The 19,742-nt window shown below is 39.5% G+C and overlaps 1 protein-coding gene and 1 pseudogene across 1 annotated transcript; both read right to left on the bottom strand.

Moving 5' to 3' along the window:
- Positions 1 to 2,720: 2,720 nt before the first annotated feature.
- Positions 2,721 to 5,424, bottom strand: LOC115003912 (leucine-rich repeat-containing protein 74A-like; annotated as a pseudogene).
- A 1,214-nt stretch (positions 5,425 to 6,638) lies between these two features.
- Positions 6,639 to 16,985, bottom strand: LOC115003720 (jun dimerization protein 2-like). The gene is made up of 5 exons (XM_029425620.1): positions 16,854 to 16,985; positions 15,665 to 15,717; positions 8,610 to 8,827; positions 8,263 to 8,367; positions 6,639 to 7,738 (listed from the first exon to the last, which is right to left on the bottom strand). The coding sequence occupies exons 3-5, from the start codon at positions 8,802 to 8,804 to the stop codon at positions 7,547 to 7,549; spliced, it is 492 nt and encodes a 163-aa protein (XP_029281480.1). The 5' UTR covers positions 8,805 to 8,827; positions 15,665 to 15,717; positions 16,854 to 16,985; the 3' UTR covers positions 6,639 to 7,546.
- Positions 16,986 to 19,742: the final 2,757 nt, after the last annotated feature.

The following is a 19,742-nucleotide window of genomic DNA, read 5'->3' as shown; positions in this document are numbered from 1 at the left end:
TAATGGGCCTGAATACAGCAAACAATGATACAAGGGTTCCTTTAATTTAATTATTTACTTTTATTACCACTCAAGATTCCATTAGCGCTTTCAATATTGTGTTAATTGGCAGCCTGTGGCAGTGGGTGCATAGATATCTGAAGGGTTTGTTGGCAGGTTTTTGTTTCGTCTTCAAAATTTGGCCAAATCTGTGAATTTCCAATTGCAGTGCTCAATAAGATGTGGGTTTTAAGTCTTTGTGTCCATTCACATGAAAGATGGCCCATTAGAAATTGGCAGCTAGCTGTTTGTTTTCATTAAGCCACATCAGAGAGATAATTTACCTAAATTATTCTGTTATTTTTTTCGATCTTTTAAATAGCTAATTATATCAAGGTCATTATATAAATAATTGTATTTTAGTCCAATTGAAAAAGTGTTTTTTTTTAGTTTAAGGTAAAACTGATTTTCAAAGATTTGCATTTGTATTCCCAAACAAAAACTTCACAGGATGTACTCAATAATTTAAGAATATGAAAAGGCTTTTAAGTTCTCTTCATTTATTGCAACACCTTCACACATTTTTTCAAATGAATAACCCTTGTATGCATGTACATATAATTCTAACTAACATCCTGTTGTGGTTTTACGTGTATTAGATCATTTTGTATGCATTTCCCAAATGCTATATTTGAATTTGGGAAACTAAGGAAATCCATTTCCAACAATAATACAGTCAGGGACAAATAATCATGTTAGCTAGTTAAAAACCTAATGGCTTTCCAGTAACAAATGGATCACATCGAAAGCATAACTGCTTTAGGTGTATTGTTTTTTTATATTATTTTTATCTGGACTTTAATCAAATATTGAAAGAAAAGCATGAAAAGGCTTCATTATTAATTCCAGTTAAATTAAGAAAAGTAAAACTTCCCCAGTCATGACTCACATTTAGATCTAGTATGATCAATTTGTCAGCAAGATTAAGCAAAATCTAGTGGCACGATTGTAATGAAACTTGGTGGAAGGGTGTAGCGTGGCCCAAGGAAGAACCCATAACATTTTTGAGGAGATTCAAATCACAGGGTGGATACGCGCATTATGTTTCACTTTGGTTAACATTGCGAGACAGGGCATTTGTGTTGCATTTGTGTAGACTCTGAATAGTCGGAAAAATGTGATCCCGACTGGGAAACTTCTTGTGATACTTCCCTCAAGTCAGAACAACAACTTGGAAACAGATTTTGTGTTGCAATAAAATACAACACTTCTTCTTCTTTGTAGCGTCCGTGTTATTTCAACACCGCGACTTAAAGTTCCTGAACACCAAAAACGGAAGAACAACTTCCCATTCCGGGGAATGAGACCATCCGAGTGAGCCCGTGAATGTGCCGTTGGTCTTGGCGGAGGTCTGCACTCTCTCGGCGTCATTCTAGCTACACTATGTGACTGAAATTCACTAAAGGCTTGCCACAAGAGGCTCATCCAAATAAGGTAAGATTATAGGCATTATAGTCTAAAATCCAGGACTACAAGACTAACGAACAGTTTCTACCTGCAGGCCATCAGGCTTGAGTATATGCTCCCCCCACCCCCACTGATTGAACTGTGAAAACAACAACATATCTCTTGCTTTTAGTTCTAATTTTACATTTTTGCTGTTGGAGGATTAATAAAGTAAGTTTTTCATTGTACAGTATAACTGTCTGTTATCTGTGCATATGACAATAATTATCTTGAATCTTGAATTGGTAATTGTATAATTTCTGAATAATTACAGTATTAAAATGACTTTGTTGGAGTTGGAAGTATTGAAACACTGTCAAAGTTGAATTTTGCACACCTAAACCACACAGCAAATGTTCTACTAATAATTGCTGTTAATATCTTATTGACATGTGATAAGACGTTCAAACCTGATTACTGTTTGAAGACCACAAAGCATTCAGTGCGTGCATGAAGTGATGAGGAGACAGAAGAGATGGAGTAACTCAGGATGCGGAGTGGAAGTGGAGACAGACTATAATCTAATTCAAACCATATTCAAAACACGAGATTTGAACCAGGGACTAACACTGTAATATACTTATTTAGCTGTTTAAGGAGTGTTAACATAAGTAAGGTTTGTAGACAACAGTAAAATGGTGAAAACTGTTGATCAGAGTTTCATGAAGCCCAAGATGACGTCCTTGAATGTCTTGTTTTGTCCATAACTCAAAGATATTTAGTTTACTGTCATAGAGGAGTAAAGATACCAGAAAATATTCACATTTAAGAATGAGAGAATTTTGACTTCCTAAAAAATGGGATGTTAGTTTTAAAGGGTTGTCCCGTATCCTCAAGACTTAATAAAGACTTCTCTGTGGTTACCACTGGAGCCACCAGACAGAAACAGTCGGATATCACACCTTGAGACAATTCACCCTTAATAATCCTGCCCTGCAGGGCCTGCATAAGTAATGCTGCACATGCATATTCATAAGTGTGCCGTTTCCTTTACAGGCCATTTCATTCAAAGCTAACCAATGTGTGCGAAACAACTAGCTTGCATCTGGCCCTATTCTTTCTCTCCTCTCGGCCCTTTGATATGGCCGCCTGCTCTCTTTTTCTTCCTCCTCTTGTTCTGTTGTCATACCAGAAGATTATTTTTGGATGGAGAGAATGAGGCAGAGGACCCTATGGCCCAACCGCAGACACAGCTGGCAGCGCTCAGGTGGGTGCAGCTGGTTGGTGTCAGAGGTTCAAGTATTCACACCGGACAGAATTGGGTTGAGCTAAGGACAACAGTGTACGGAGAGGGGAGTTATTAGGATACACCTGTCAATGGTGTACAGTACCATGTCAGTTCCACATCCCTAATAGTGTCTCTCTGTGTTTTGCAAAAATGTGACATTGTGAGATTTCCTATGGCAGAAATTGAGGGTCTACTGAATTTGCAAAGTCGCCTTGCTAGCATATAAAGAATGACATCAAATAACAGACTCTGTTAACCTTTTTTTGAAGATGTCTACCTTATCCTCATCTTAGTGCTGGTGTACGTCTCTGTACATCCAGAGCAGGACGTCTCTGACGGGCTTCTTCCAGCAGCTCCTCAAAGGCCTGGCACACAAACACAGTCTGCACAAAACACATACACAGGCACGTTCAGAGCATAGAAGTAGTTCTGCAGGCAGATGTTATCATCACAAATTCACATACACACAAGATTAATATTTTTACTTAAATTCTTATTCTGAGGTGGAAATAGTTTTTACTGCACTTACAGAGATATCAACCTCCACGGCAGAGTTCAGGGTTTTTTTTAACTGTTTTGAGGAGAAATCAGAGCTCCGATATTTGTCAGGGGGTTATGGGAGAGCTGAACAAAAATAAAGAGTCGAGTTTACCTGAAGAGAGCAAAAGGTGAGAAACATCTATGATAGGAAACAGACTGTTAAATACACACGGGAGGCTTGTGCATTATGAGTGTGTTATATTTGTCACCTTCAGCCCAGCACTCACAGCGATTGCACCACCCATACGAAGGCAGTTCCAGTTCAAATTTAGGACTTTGAATAGGACAATTTAAAAGGGCAATATACATTTGAAACTTTAACCCACAAATTATTCATGATGACTTTATTTATTTATTTATTTGTATTGAGTTTTAGTTTGTACATTGAACCAACATTATTGCATATGTTGGAGAAAAAACTAATTCATGAAGTCTTTTAGTCAAACTGAAATTAAAAAATATTTATTAATTATATTTTATTATTTTTTACAGTATATATCCTTCGTGTTAGTATTGACTGCTAAATATATGTTTAAAAATATTTTTAAAAATAGCTTAATTCCCTCTGTGATTACGGCACTCCGTACTTCTCTCTGTGACTTTGTGTCATGAATTTAATCACCGGGTGATGTGTTGTGAGTTTTGACATTGTGCCCATTTGCCTTCACCACAACTGGACCCATGAAAATTAGATGGCTAATGATAGCTAGAACCCCTTCTTTGTATAATATGGGACAAACATAGCACAGAACGAGTGGGAGCAGTCAATGACTCAGTAGTTGTTGAAACAGAATTGAACTGTTCCGACATTATGTCCAAAAAGGTTTGTATCCTCTTTTATATGGAAGAAAACTTACAATATTAATATTTTCTTACAGAAAAAAGTGAAATAATTCAAATGTCATTATCTGTGTGAGTTTAGTGAGATACATCTTTTGTTAATTCATTCAAGGATTTAGCACCAGCAGAGATATTCTCCTAATACTGTCAGAAATGAACTACTATACCTATCATATGACCCATGTGTTCTCCTCATCACTGAACCTGTTGTTACTGAGGTCCAGCTCTTTGACTATAAAGTCACCGTAACAGAAAGAAAATATTGAAGCTTAATGCAAATTTAGACGAGACCGTCTTGATTCATTACATAGGATCATAAAAAATGTGTAGGGAGCTCAAATGTTCTTCTGCCACATGGGTTCAACAGACAATACTTTGTACTGTACTAACCTTTAAAGTATCAGCAAAGTATTTGAGTTGATCACCTGACAGTTTGAGGGATTTGACGTAGCGATAGCCTGACAGCATTTTGCAGATGCTCTTCGCCCCTTCAAGGCGCAGTTTGTTGTTGGAAAGATTCTGAAATGAAGACATTCAGTAATTTTGAGATTAATTAAGCATTGTAGTATTCTTAATAGTTATTAAAACAAATGTTTTAATAGTTACTAAACTCTGGATGCTGATGTTTGTTTTAAGCATCTCCATCAGATAGTGTGTGCCTTTGGCCTGAAGTGAGTTTTCTCCAGCTCAAGGTTGGTGACAGTATTATCATTCTTAAACACGAGAAAAGTGAGAAAATGCTGAATGGCAGAACATTTAAATATTTCTCTCTGTCTACATGTATAGATTGCATTGAAAAAGAATGAATGCATCAACCTACCCATAACCTTACTTTATAAAAAGTGTTGCTCATTAAATGTTGGTGATCATTGTACTAATTCTTTCATAACAGTGAATATAGATGAAGGTATCAAAGCCACCCTACTTGCAGAACTGTGGCCAGAGCTTTGGCCCCCAGAGGTCCCACAGTGGTTCAGGTTGAGATTGGCTTCACCTAGGTCATGGAGGAAGGAGGACACGGTTACGCATCCTGTACTCTGACAGGCCTGCAGGTATAGCTCTGCACGGGGCTGATTTGTGTCATCTGTAAGGAACAAAGCAGAAGAAAAAAGTAGGAAGACGGCAAGATATAAGAGGTGAGGGGGACGTTAAAGACACTTAATTGTTAGTGAATTCTATAATCACTTTAACCTACTGTCTGTTTCCAGATTAGTTTCCCACTTTCCGCCACTGTGGCCCTCTTGACCCTGGGTTGGCTTCTCCTTGTCCTCCACCTGATCCTGGCTTCCTGTGGGAAGGACTGGCTCCTGCTCTTCCTCACGCTGATCCATCATCACACCACAAGATCCTGTCAACCTCACCTGTATCTGTTTTTTACAGCAGTGTGAGCCTACAAATGTGAAAATACGGTATGAAACAGATTAAACTCAATTTATACCGAGTGAAATTGTACACTGTTAGTTAACATGTCTTTGTTGAAGTTGTTGTGTGATAATGAAGTCGTTTCTAGCTAGCATTAGCATTAATTAGCTTTACCTCTCAGTGACACTTTCGGAGCGACGGTTAGAGCAGACCAACGTCTCAACCTTTAAATTGGACAGAGATAAAAATGTGGATAAATATTTTAAACAAACATTAGCTTTTCTGTTTAACAGTCACGTAAAACTGCCTATATTGCTCAAAGTAGAGAAAACAGCAGCCTACCTGAGCGAGTTTTGTCACTTTCCGAAGTGTAACCAACCAAGTGTACCGTGTTAAAAGATGACGGTTTAACCGCAGGAAACCAACGGTTGTTGCTAGGGAGTTCATATTATTGAAAGAAAATACGGTTGAAAAATAAATAAATTTCATGTTAATATTATCTATTACGTTTGTCTTTACGTTTGATGACCACATAATAGTCAGAATTGTAAATACGAATTGATTGATCGTGTCTACTGCAAAGCATGCAGTTCACAAAACGCCCCTCCAGGTGGCGCTGTTGACCGCAGTCTGAGCCGGGGCGTACATACTATATAGTCAAACACAGTACTTAACACTGACAATACCTCCTCAAATAACTTTACTCTTATAAAAAGGTGAGGTTATGTTGTCCTCCTTCAGCAACAATTGGACTAGTCTTGTAATAACATTAAAATAATAATTACTACACAATAAAAACAATGCTACGAAGTGTTCTTTAAATTACTTAACAAACAAAGATCAAGGTAAGGAGTAACAAAAGTGGAATAAAAAATATAATTCATTGATAATTATAACAATTAAGGCAAGGCCTTTCTTTATGCTTTAAAGAAAGTAATGCAATCTTAGGATGCATAATTAAAATGTTGCAATAATGAAGCCTGGAAGAAATAAAAAATATTGAATGACCTTTTCTGAGTCTTGCAAATATAAGTAAAGCCCTGCTTTTGGCAATGTGCCTCAGCTGAAGAAAACATGATTGCTCAACTTCATGACTGGGAGGAACTAATACAAGGACTCATTGCACTGAAAAACACTTGATAGTGCACGTCTGACGGAGTAAAAACATACGACATGCTCTTTCTTGTAGTTAGAAAATAAAATTTATTCTATTCAGGTAACAGAGTCATACATAGCAGATAAAGGTCCAGAACAGACATTGAAATACTGCTCAGCTGAAAAGATTTCTGCTTGTTTTCACAGCTGTTTGACAGCACAACATGACAGACAGACTGGAAAAGGTTGAAAAGACAAATCACATCAAGTGATTAACAAGCAATTTCATATATGTTTATGTATACAAAGCAGTATAAAACAAGTACAATAATGGACAAACAACAAGTCCAAAAAACAAGGGTGTAAACATTTTGTGTATATGTGCTTTTCATGACGCCAGCGTCACCACAAATCGGATCAACCGGTAACTGCCATCGTCGAGGCAGGGTATAGAAATAAACATTACAAAAACAAAAAAATCTCTTCTCCGTCTGGTGTACTTGTATTGAGTATTGTATCCTAACTCTACACCTGTATAATTCGGCTAGCATACATAGGAAAGCTGCAGAAGCCTTTGTGGGCCCCTGCATTGAAACAATGCCACACAATCTACTCAGGGCTTTTGTAACAGAGCACCATATTGATATTAGTGTGTTTCCTCAGCGTTGTTTCCAGTCGTACTCTACTGTTCCCATTGGTCCCTTTTATGTAGAGATGGTTGACGTAACATTAGGCACAGCGGGTGTCAACAACAACACTTAATGCGGAGATGAAACTGGGTATTACCAGTCCTCCAATGGACAGAGCCAGCTCATGTAGCAGTACTAAGGAAGCCCTACAACCTCAGGTCTTTGGGCAGAGTCTCCAAAAGTCTTCAGCTTGGAGCTCAAGTGCTTGTTTAGAAATGTATTGCCAGTTATGATTTTCATTTTAAATGACTGCCATGGGGATGCTAGTTTGGGCGTCAGGGACTTCTGCGTCCCTGGTTTCCTGGTTTCACTTGGCGTCGGTGGACAGCTCCTCCAGCAGCGGGTTGGCCTCGCTCTCGGGGGTTTTGACACTGTCGGTCCTCACTATGCAGGTGGGCCGGTGGAGATTGAGCATCACCATTAGCTGCTGCCTCTCCATACGGAGCTCCTCGATTTGGGCCTTCAGGTCGGAGTTCACCACCTCCAGACGCTCGGATTCCTGAACAGAGATGTTGAATTATTAGATACAATTGGACAAATACATTGTTCAGTGTATTTTTAAATGATTTAATCTTATACCTGTCACTTTCTATCACTTCTGGAAAATGATATGTGTAGAGCTGTATACGTTAAAAGCTTCATTCGAATTCTTAATCAACGTTTAAATGCTGCGTAGCTTTTTTTGAAGAGTCAATTTATGGAAAAAAAGATAATTTATTCATTTCTGAAATTCACAACATGTTTTAATCTAGCAAAAATATTCCACTTCAATCCATATTTGTTAGTGTTTAGCTTCAAATGTAAAAAAAACCAAACATTTGTTACAGCCGTAGATCTGACACCAATGACTTTACATTATGCAGGTGCAGTAATGTTGATTGTGTAAACCAGGCTTGTATTGGCCTGATTGTGTTCGCTCTGTTGGGTTGAATGGCTCTAATAAGCTGTTCAGTTTCACTGAAGTCACATTCTTGGCTCTTAGTACTCTGCTCATCAGTATGCAATGCTGTGTCATGAACTCACCCTTTGAAGGAAGTCAGTCCGTTCCTTCTTTTTGTTTCGGCATCGCGCTGCTGCTACTTTGTTTTTCTCTCGTCTCCGTTTCCTCCTTTCATCATCTTCATCCATCTGAAAACACAATGGTCAATACATTACTTTTAGCAGTGATCGCCTAGATGAAAACGATGTTGTGCAACCTCTACAGTAGTTCTTGTTGTGAGCACTAGAGGGGTAAAAATGAACATACCATAGTCTCATACTATATTATCAGCTTATGAAGCAACCCTCTTCTTCTTTATACTCTCTGACTTGATGTTCATCTTTCACACACCCTACTGCTGCACTATTTCCTCTTTTCTCTCCCCCCTCACCTCTGTCTTGATGGCCAGTGGCCTCTTCCCCAGCCTCCCCAGGAAATGGAGCGGGGACAGCATGGTGCCAAGCTGACGGAAATCAGCCAGCTTGAGTTGATCAGTGAGCGTGGTGGCCGAGATGCCCGCCAGCGGGCCCAGGCAGGGCAGGGAGCCCGCCGCCAGCGAAGGGTCAGGTATCTGTCCCGGCATCATATCCGACCCGGCCACCACCGCCGCTATGGAGGGAGACAAAAGACAAAGGAAATGATCAGGACGAGAGAATGAAGTCGCAGACTTTTGGAAAGCAAAATGTACACACACATTTTATACTTCATAGTATAGTATAGTATAGTATAATATAGTATAGTATAGATAAATAGATAGAGAGAGAGAGAGAGAGAGAGAGAGAGAGAGAGAGAGAGAGAGAGAGAGAGAGAGAGAGATAGATAGATAGATAAAATAAGCGATAAAGGCTGTACATTATAAATGCAAATGTAAAATACAGACTGTTGTAAATAATTACAAAAGTAATTTTACAACACTGCAACATTGCCACTGTTTTTGTTTAATGGTTTGAAGTGTATGAAAGGGGGACAAAAGAGTTATTGAGTCTGTGGAGCAGGACAGGGACAGCAGTTTTTATTTTGGGGGAATATTTTTTATAGATTAACCTTTGTTCTTCTACTCTCTGGTTGTCACACAAGCAAATACATTTATATGTCTTCAATTATAATATTGCAGATAATATTTTATGTTTATTGTGATCTTCTAGTTTTTGCATTCCATCCACAAAAAGATTAACATCTTCTGTCCTTGTCATCAAACATTTTTCTCTAGATACGGGTTACCGTTTCCAAGAACGCATTCAAACGTTGACAGCTTTGACAGCTGTGTTATCTTCTTAGTCAGCAGCCGGTGAAAAAACAAACTTCACTCTGTCGGCAGCTACACACTCATCTCTGTAGTTTCACATGCAAAGGGAAGCCGTGAAACCCGTCGGTATGATCACATAAATACAGGACTATCTACACTTATGCTTCTAATAATTTACAGAGTGTTTTTTTGTCTTGAATGTTCGGTTTTCGTAAAAGAGGATTCAAAGGATATCAAAAGCACTCCTGTCAACAGAGCGGGTAACGCTCATGCATTCCACTGCCACCCTCTTTCAACAATTTTGGGTGGTTTTAATGGCGGTTGACCACAGCACTTTTTTAATGTAATCAGGGAGGAATGAGGAACAGAGGAGAAAAAGAAGAATTTGTGCAGGCTTAAAGGAAGTGGCTGGAGAATTAAGACGTCTCTAATTACTGTAAGACCAAGAGTTGGAAAACCTCTGATGGCCAAATAAAAAACAAATGTTACAGATGGGAACGGTGAAACATGAGCCGCCTGTACCCTGCCCATCCCTGCAATCTCTGAGGAGAGGGAGACCACAGAATTTTACAAAAGTCTGACTAGAAAGTGTTTCTCTTACTGTTCAGTATTTATGTAGAAATATAAATACATTTAGTAAAGTAAAGAATATCCAGTAGGTAAAAGATAGGTAATGGAGGCAAACATTTAGCTGCCATTACACATTTTCTGCTGCTGAAATGTTACAACAGAACACTTTGCGGATCAAATTTCGTTATGAACAAAACCCCTGCATGACTGATACAACTGAACAAGTGATACTTCAATAACTTGGGCACTCTGACAAAATGGCAGCTGGGATTACCCGACAAACCCAAAGCTACGAGGCGTAAAAAGATTGATATCAGTGTGACTTCTACATTAACAGCTTAATTCACATTTGCCTGCAGAGTATGAAGCTGAACCTCTACAGGTTGGGCACAAACCGAACAAAGCCCCTCTCATATGGAACCAACAAAGACGAGTATTGTGAGGCGCTGCGGAAACAGCTGACTTTGCTGGTGGGTGACTAGCTGACAGGCCGACTGTATTGTAAGCTAAAACCAAGTTTTTCTTTCTTTGCTACTTTTTTCATATTTTTTGCAGGGCTGAAAGACTTGCTTTATTTCAAAAGTCATAGAGGAGGTAATGAAAAAAAAAAGAAAAGGTTATGTAACTTTATTCTAATGTACTCCACCCTGGTTATGGGCTGGTTTCAAAGTGTTTTTGCAGTTGGACTGGAGTTTACTGTCGAGCTATGGTGGAAACCAAATCAGCACACTTATAGCGGGAAACGATTCTGAAGCACAAGTGTTGCTTCTCTAAATGATTGACCCTCTTTTACGTTACACCTTGTAAGTTTTAACTTGAGGGGAGATTACTGTAGCATCTCAAATTCCTTCATTAATTACCTAAAACATTAAGTGTACAGTACATAGACTGTCAGGATTCTGTCACATCTCCACACTGCTTTTGACCCGTTCCTTACCCAGCCCCTGTCCGCATGATTTATTCGCTCCAAGGACAAGTTGGTGTGTGGAGCCAGTGTCCAATGAGGCATTTTATTATTTAAATCCCGACTGCCCCCTCCCTCCCTCTCTCCCACTGTATGTATACTCCCATTTACACTGCACTTGGCAGCAGCCTGTTGTTTTTGCTGGAGAGGAAAAGAACAAGACTGCCCTGGTAAAAAAAAATCTCTCTCAGACAAAATTCCCTCTTTCTCAAACTCCCGGGAGAGGCGGAGGACTGGAAGGTGCCAAGGCCTTTCTGCAGAGAGGCTGTCTAAGAACAAGACAAACCATATGGCAGCTAATCCAGGACTGAATGAGAGAGAAAGCTCTTAAATAATAGCCCGACAAAAGTAGAAATTCTCGGGCTGAAGTGAACCACTTCATTTAATATACAGTCTTTAGTCCAAGTTTCACATCAGACCTGATGACTTGTGACAAAAGAGTATGCCATGTTTTTTCTTACATTGCTCATTGCTGACCAATAACTGTGCTGGTATTCAGAAGATGCAATGCAAACTAACCCCTGGGCTGAGAGAACAGCCACAGGAACTGAAGCGGCCATTAGGAATGACTGAGCAAACCACTCTCAGAGCCAAAATGGGGTCCAATATCCAAGTTGGCCAGACACTCGGGACCGGTTTACAGACTCAGATTATGCTCAGTCCTGGACACACATTTTTTCAATGGAAATTGACTCTAAAAAAACAAGTTAATTCAGGAATAATCGTATATTATGTCTATCAGACTGGCTTGTATGCAGTACACTGTAATGCAAGCCTGCTCTGTCAGACATATTGCAAGGAAAGCCCCTATTCCATGCTATGGCTTGTTGAGGCGTGCAGCTGAGACCAGACCTCCACACACACGCAGTACACTTCAGTATATAAACATGCATAAACCTCATATTTGTCTGCAACATTAGATCACACAAGTAAGAAATAAAAACCTCTAGGGGGTTGTGCCTCTAAAACAAAAGGTGAAATTATGTCTGGAGGGAGAAGCCTTCAATTATGAAACATAAAAGTGAGTTACACACCATTCCAGACCATTCATAGTACTGTTGTAAACTCAATCGCATAACAAACTCTTGACGTGCCTCGCTTGTGACTTTTAAGTAGAGCAGAAAGTTTGTTTTATGTTTAAGCTTTCCGTCTCTTTCAACCTGCCTTCAAGTGTCTTGAAATCCCCCTTGCGAATTCAACAGCCCGTCAAGCCTCAAGACGTGAAACCCTAAAGAAGTCTCATCTGTGCAACACAGGGAAAGTTTGCTGATGCATGTCTCACACTGCGTAATTATACCCAAAAGCATGAGTCAAAGTGATTTTTACATTTTTCAAAAGGGGGGTATTTTTCTCTCATTTCTTTCTGTCAGCAGCCTGCAGCTGAGGATTAGTGGTCAGCGTTTGATGATGCAACGCCGTTACTGTGCTTTTGCAGTCGAGCAGAAAAGCCAGTGCCACAGATTTTAGGCCCACACTGGCCTCAAACACAGACACCTACACAGCCCAGCACCGCTGCCTCTCAGGGTTGACTGAGAGGAGACGAGCTGAAGCCAAGGGCGGGGAGCGGAAATGTCATGTATTAGTTATGAAATATAGGACCGTACTCAACGAAGGTTCTGGCTTCAGTCCAAAACTAATCTAACTATATGTGAGCCGTAGATAGCGGGAGGTGTGTGTGAGGGTTCCTATATGTAATGTGCAGGCAGTCAGTGTGTCTTATACTGTACAGTATATCTACAATCCGCTGGTTTCTTTGCTCGATCTGTCTTCAGCTCGACCAAATGTGTCCATTTCCTGAGTCATTCCTGAGAGCAATTAGCAGTGCTGAGGAATTCAGCCCCTTACCAATAGCCAGCAGCCCGACTGGAGGCCCTATTATCCTCATCCCCTATAGAGACGGTGAAGGAGAGGGGTGGGGGGTTATAAGGGGGTTTCAAAGGTTACTCATTACCTTTTATATACTGCAGCCCACTTACAGCTAACCTCTACTCGCGCATTCATTTTGGTGACTAAAAAGCAGGAGTCAAAAGTATTTGTTTGCTAATTTATCTTTGCCTGAGACCAAGTTAAGTACTTGCTGCCAGACACTTTCAACTTTAAATCACCCGTATGTTAAATTACGGGAAAGACATGCACACTTTCCAAGATGCTATTTAACTTTTTTGTCAGAGTACTTTATTAAAGTCTAATTTTGGACTAATAAGGCATTGCATGGCCCACACACCAGCATCTTGCAAAACTCTTGCAAACAGCTTCCACCGCTCTCAACTCCACACGAGCGCTGAGAGTGAACAATGAGCGCAAAGGCTCGGGCCAAGGCATGCTCTCTAAATCTCTGGCCAAGGTCTCAGTGATCATCATTATCGTCTGCACTCAGTCAGGCTGTGTGTTGAGTTACAGCCTTTCGCAATCCTCTGAGGAAACCAGGGAATTTGGCACCGACTTTCCTCGAGGACGGGACAGTCCAAATATACAGTATCAACATTCCTCCAACCCCTCATTATATTTTCATTGGAGGAACAAGACACAGGCAGTGTAATAATGGCTGTTCTTGATCATGCCGAGGTCATCTCTGACCATTAAACTCAGGGGTGATGGTGTGTGGGAGTGGAAGTGATTATCACAACAGAAACCTTTTCATTTGAGCTTTCATTTCTCTTTTGGCCATTCTTATAGACTAAATGGCTGCCACAAACAGAAGGAACCTTTCCAATTTCCGCAATTATTAACATTTAACCTTGCAATATTGTCAATGGTGATGAGACCCTCAGCTGCAGCGGCAATGAGCAAGCTTAATTTCCCCTCACAATTACAGTTTGGATGTCTCAGCAGTGAGCGAGCTGAAGTACAGAGCATGCAGAGGTTATTAATGAAATAACACAGGAGAGCAGGTAGTTTAACTATTGCATTTTAATGTGGACTTCAGTTTAAGAATGAATACATTTTCAGCCAAATGGAAACACAAAGCACCTGCAGATATGCATATGGCATGAGGACTGTGACTGCCTTCATTCAAACATTACTATGTGATCTTTGGCTGGATTCCTGCTTTGCCTGCTTCATGCCATTCAAACAGTCACACATCTATATTCGGCATCTGGGTGGTCCTGGTTGAATTATTATATTGTTACTATTTTTCTCCAAGTTGTAAATCAGGATTAGACTTTGCATGGCACTGAGCTCTGGCTTGGCTCAGACATGGATTAAATGAATCAAAATACAAAATGCAGACAAAAGCCATTTCTAACGTATGGACTTCACGTCTGTGACAAATCCAAGGCAAGTTATGTGCAATCCCGGACAATAAGATATTGGCCAACCAAGTCCAGAAAATCTGATTTAATGCCGCCTGCTGAAGCAATCGCTGTTATTATGTAACATGTGTTTGTCACTTTAATACCGTTTCATACTTTGTCCTCTGATATTTCCTCATCTGCTGCACATCAAGCACATACTGAACAAGACTAAACAAGTGTCTTTTCTTAAAAACAAAACAAAAAACACTGGCTTTAATGGCTCTTCTCTCAGTTACACCTTTGGACATTTGGGTGTTTGCTTCCATAGTGCACATCTAGTCTGTCCTGACACACTGTTTTTACAAACCATGTGCAAAAGCTTATGAGACTACAATGTGATACTGATCATTTGATACACTGAATAGCTGCTCCCCCAGCATTAGTATTAGTATCATTGAGCCTGGCTGTTGCATAGTTGGCTCGCTCGCCTGCAATGCGTCTGCTGTCTATTCAGTGTACTGGGGTGCAGCTTGGCAATTCTAGCTCTCCAGAGACGCACTGGAAGGCATTTCTACTTAAAATAAACCCTGTGCGCCCACGTCCAGTCTCTCAGCCCTGTCGGCCCTGCGCTGCTTGTCGGCTCGCCAGCCCTTCCCCATTAATCCACTGCAGCGTTCCACTTATGCAGAAACCATCCTATGGATGTGCCCGGGCAGGCGCTGGGACATTTAAACCCTCTGCAACATTCGCTCCTTCACTTAGACACACGCAAACACAGATAAAGACACAAAGGAAACGCATATAGTATGGCATGTAGTTGTACAAGCGAGCACAGCGCCAGCTGAAGAGCATGCACTCACTATATAGGAAAACACTGAACCTATGAACTTGTAAGTCACAAACCCACACACATGCACATGATCCGCCCCGACCATCATATTTCCCATTCCATGATTGGCCTTTAACATTCAGGCCAACAAGGGCAGATAACTAACGCTAACTCTGGTCTAGATAGAGTTACTGTTTCACAGTCATGTGTAAATCTTTTTTAAAGACCCTCATGTGGACAAGAGGATAATATTTACCAGCTCATCACAACAGCACAGGGAAAGCAAAGGATTGCTGTGGTGATCGAGAAGAAGTGTAACATTGAAGTATGTTTGTAGTATGCAAATTCACATATGAGGCCTACACACACACAAAGAGTTTCCCTTATCCAGTGCAGTTAAACATACAGAGCATGTGCAGTTAAACATACAGAGCATGTGCACTACGATGGTCACAATTAATTTACATCACTTATGTTTCAAGGTGAACCAGCTATGCAAAAACAAAAAGTTTGTCATTTTATTCATGCAGCCGAAGGAAATACCCGAGAGCCTCCCTGAGTAATTCAATCGAAAACTGTTTTACATGCACATAATACTTACTCAGAGAAAACTTGTCAGTCGTCTTCTGTCAATGATGCAACTGTGTTTGGACGCTGTAGAGAGGTAATATGATATGTATTACTATTCATAGTATGTGTTAGTTTTGTTACGAGAGCTGAAACAAACCATTTTCATAATCGATTATTAGTATAAGTGAATTGTCATGGCAAACATTCTCTAGTTCCTGATTCTCAATGTTATGTCATTGTAAATTAAATATCTTTGTGGTTGATCTGACAAAACAAACTATCTGAAGACATCACCTTGGGCTCTGGAAAATTATGATTGTCATTTGTTTAGTTAATCAACTTAATTATTTAATAAAGAAATAATTGATGCATACATTAATTGATAATAAAAATGTATCATTAGTTGCAGCCCTAATTATGAATTATCCGTCCATACCAGCAGAGACACGCTGCTATCTTAGTCATTTTGCAAATCTGGTATTATTAGCTTGTTATGCATCCTTGCAGCTGCATGCAAAGTGTTTACTCTCAAGTAAATAGTTGGACAAAGGTAGATGAACTGTCCGAGCTAACCGATTCTAATGTTACAACATACTAGACCTATGGCATGACTGTACAGCGGTTACAATATTTAAATCACATGTTTCTTTAGTGTGAAAGTGTAAAACCTTGCAGACTGCGTGCAGTTTGGTGCAGCAGACTAGCTTAGCTTGCAGTTACATAGAAACCCCACAGTGTGCGGCGTGTGTAGCGTTACATAATTTTCTTCACAAGGCTAACCGACACTTCTCCTGTTTAGCAACACTGAAATTAAAACTCCCGAGATGAAAATACCTCCTGTCCGACACAAGCTGGTGTGCAATTTAGCTAACAGGTCTATACATAACGAGCTGTAAAGCGACCGTTGCTACAACAGTTGTAACAACAACGTATTAGCAAAGAATTGACTTCTGCGGTAAGAGCACGGAAAACTTTAAAACTATTAAAACGTAAGACTTTTTTTTTTTTATTGAATAAGTGGAAATACATCTTCATATATTAATATTAAAAACTCGTGTGACAAACCAAATCCAGCGTGTTGAGTCTCAAACAACGTGGTGAGAAAAGTGCAAAAAATGTGCAATTATGTCATGCTTGTAACAACATTTAGCTAACTACTAGCACAAAAACAAAGAGAGGAGAAAACAATAGCAACACAGCTCGACGGCTCACAGTCTTACCTGTTGTGCGTCCAAAAATCCGCAGTAATATTGGGACGCTCTGAGGAGTCGGGTGCAGGTTTTGGGACTAAAGTGGAGCCGTTGCATCAGCCCGTTTAAGTACTCTGTGATCTTGTCTGTGAGGGCTCAGGAATGCGGAACTGCTGCCCCACACGTAAGCATGGATGAAAATAATGTAAGAGGAGGGCTGAAGACAGAGGTTTGTTTGCTCCACCCCTAGCAACCAAATAACATACACAAACTGGAAGAGAGGAAAGTTTCAGCACGATAGAGAGATAGACATGGAGAGTAAATACACGCCTACAGCCATAAAACCAGTCAATAATAAAGTTATGGCTATAAACACACATACACTCGTCTTGGCTGAAGGTGTTTTATTTTTTCACAGAAGGTGAGGCTGACAAAGTGCAGCCATTGAGCCAACATTTAATATCAGTCCAATTGGTAACTTATTTGCAGTGGTTGATAGTAACTATGTACATTTACTCAACTGCTGTACTTAAGTACAATTTTGAGGTTATTGTACTTAACTTGAGTATTTTCATTTTCTGCCACTGCTACTTCTACTACATTACATAGACAAAGGCACTTTTTACTCCACTAGAATTATTTGATAACTTTAGTGACTTTGCAGATTAGTAATAACAAATATAATCAACAAATTAAATATGATATATTATTATAGATTAAGTATGAATTTATTTATCCCGGGAGGTAATTTGAGAGCTAGCAGTATATAACACATTTAAACATTTCCCCACCTTTACCATTTGCATTACTGATTATAATACAACAACATAATATACAGTACATTATTCCTAAATGGGCTATTCTGCATAATGAGTAGCAGTAAAAGAATACTTGTTATGCAGAAACTCTATGTTGTAAATTGTCAATGCGCAGCCAATTTTAAATACTACTACTGGTGAGTTTAATAGTAAAGCACTGCATCATAATTTATAAGATCCTCATGTTTTGTTGTATGAATAATCTTAATCTGAAAAGTAATTATAGATATATATATATATATATATATAGATATATATTTGTTACTTCGTATATTGACAAGAACTAGGAATCAAGATCATATTACTCCTGTCTTAGCTGCTCTGCACTGGCTCCAGTTTATCTAATGATCTCATAGTACTTTATAACCCAACTAGAGCATTGCGCTCCCAGAATGCAGGGTTACTTGTGGTTCCTAGAGTCTCTAAAGGTACAATGGGAGCATTTGGAGGACTTATAGTGTGGCACTGCTCACAACCTTTTTGCTTGTGACCCCTCCTCACAAATGAGGACATGAGGTGTGAGTGAGTTTATCTTCTCAGATTGTTTTGTTTGAAAGATTGTATTAGTATCAAGAACTTTACAATGAGATCCACATCCCAACAGAAATACTTTCTTTCTCATAAACATGTAATCATCTTGTGACCCCCTCAGATTTATCCTCTTTTCTTTTCAGGGGTCCGAACCCATTGACATTGGGTCACTTAACCCTGCAGCACATGCTATCATTTGTCTTTATTGGCGGTAAATTACATGTATATCCCTCAGAACACACTTCTTGAGATTATTTAAAGCATGGGGAAGGATGTGGCTTCGATCCTCATTACTTTCAGGAGATGTTTAACGTGTTAAATGACTGTGAAACCCCAAAATACAGGGAATTGAGTTTGTCAACATCCCAAAATGACTCTTTTAAGCACTCAAATAAAACGTGCAGCCTACAAGTGACAAAAACAAAGTGATTTAACACCTACTGTATAGTTCAAAATCAAACATTTAGGGTATGAATGTTTGTCTGACAACATGTTATCGTCTTATTTTCCAGTCATGTCTAGTCATCACTTCCCATTTAATCCCTTTAGGCTATTTACCTTTCAACTGGTAAGACTGAGTGTAACTTTCATATTTTATATTTCATCCTGTACCCCAAAGTCTATTGGCCCTCAAAGTTACATTGAGATGTTTGTGCAGATGTATCCCATGTGTGTCTATTACTCATAATTACAAAACTGAAGGAGAAACACACCATTACTTTTCTCAGACAAATTCACAGAGAGCGGAAACCTTATTATTTCAGGTGGAGGAAGTTTGATGCAGTAAATCTTACAACTTACATGTAGCTTTAGCTGCTGTGAAATCCAATTTTATTGTCTCTCCTTAATAAAGTGGTTACTTGATTTATAACACATAATAACTAAAACACACATGCACAAAATACTTTCTAAGAATAGTATCTGATGGAGGTTTCAGAAAGTTCCAGAAACCTGAATCTGAACGTCTCCCCTGCTGCTTCCCTCTAGTGTGGCCTGTTGTAACTACATCTGGCTGGTCTGCTCTTATAAAACTGAAATGTGTCTGTTTAAAGGTCATTGTGGGGACATGAAGTTAAACTCTTAAAGCACTGAAAACAACCCTTGGAAATATAATGCTACATTAATTTTCACTCTCTCTTAAATGTTTATGTTAATGTTTTAAGTTGTGCATGACTGATGCATTTGATATAGACATATGAACTGTGCCAAAATGGCAACAAAATGTACCTGTGGATAACTTTACAAATATCAGTGCCAAAGTCTCAACTGAACTGCAATATCATATCCAAGAAATAAAAACAATTGGGTGCTGTTAGCCTCTAATTTTTAGTATCCTTTTATTCCAGAACCACCCACCCATGCTGTGCACCTTTTATTATATCTCAGGTTTTTCTCATTATCAGAAGCTCAGTTGGGTTTTTACACGGTACCATCTCAACTGTTCCACCGAGAACAAGCAGCTGAGTTATTAGAGGCTCACCGAAATATCCCACTCTGTTCCTTTTTTTAGATTCTAATTTGGTTCTGCTGTGATTTATGTCTCGCATCTGAGGGGAGGTCGGGGGGGACC

Source organism: Cottoperca gobio, chromosome 24, assembly GCF_900634415.1.
Source record: "Cottoperca gobio chromosome 24, fCotGob3.1, whole genome shotgun sequence".
NCBI lineage: Eukaryota > Metazoa > Chordata > Actinopteri > Perciformes > Bovichtidae > Cottoperca > Cottoperca gobio.
Note: the sequence above shows the minus strand (reverse complement) of the source record. Positions and strands in the feature narration are given on the sequence as shown.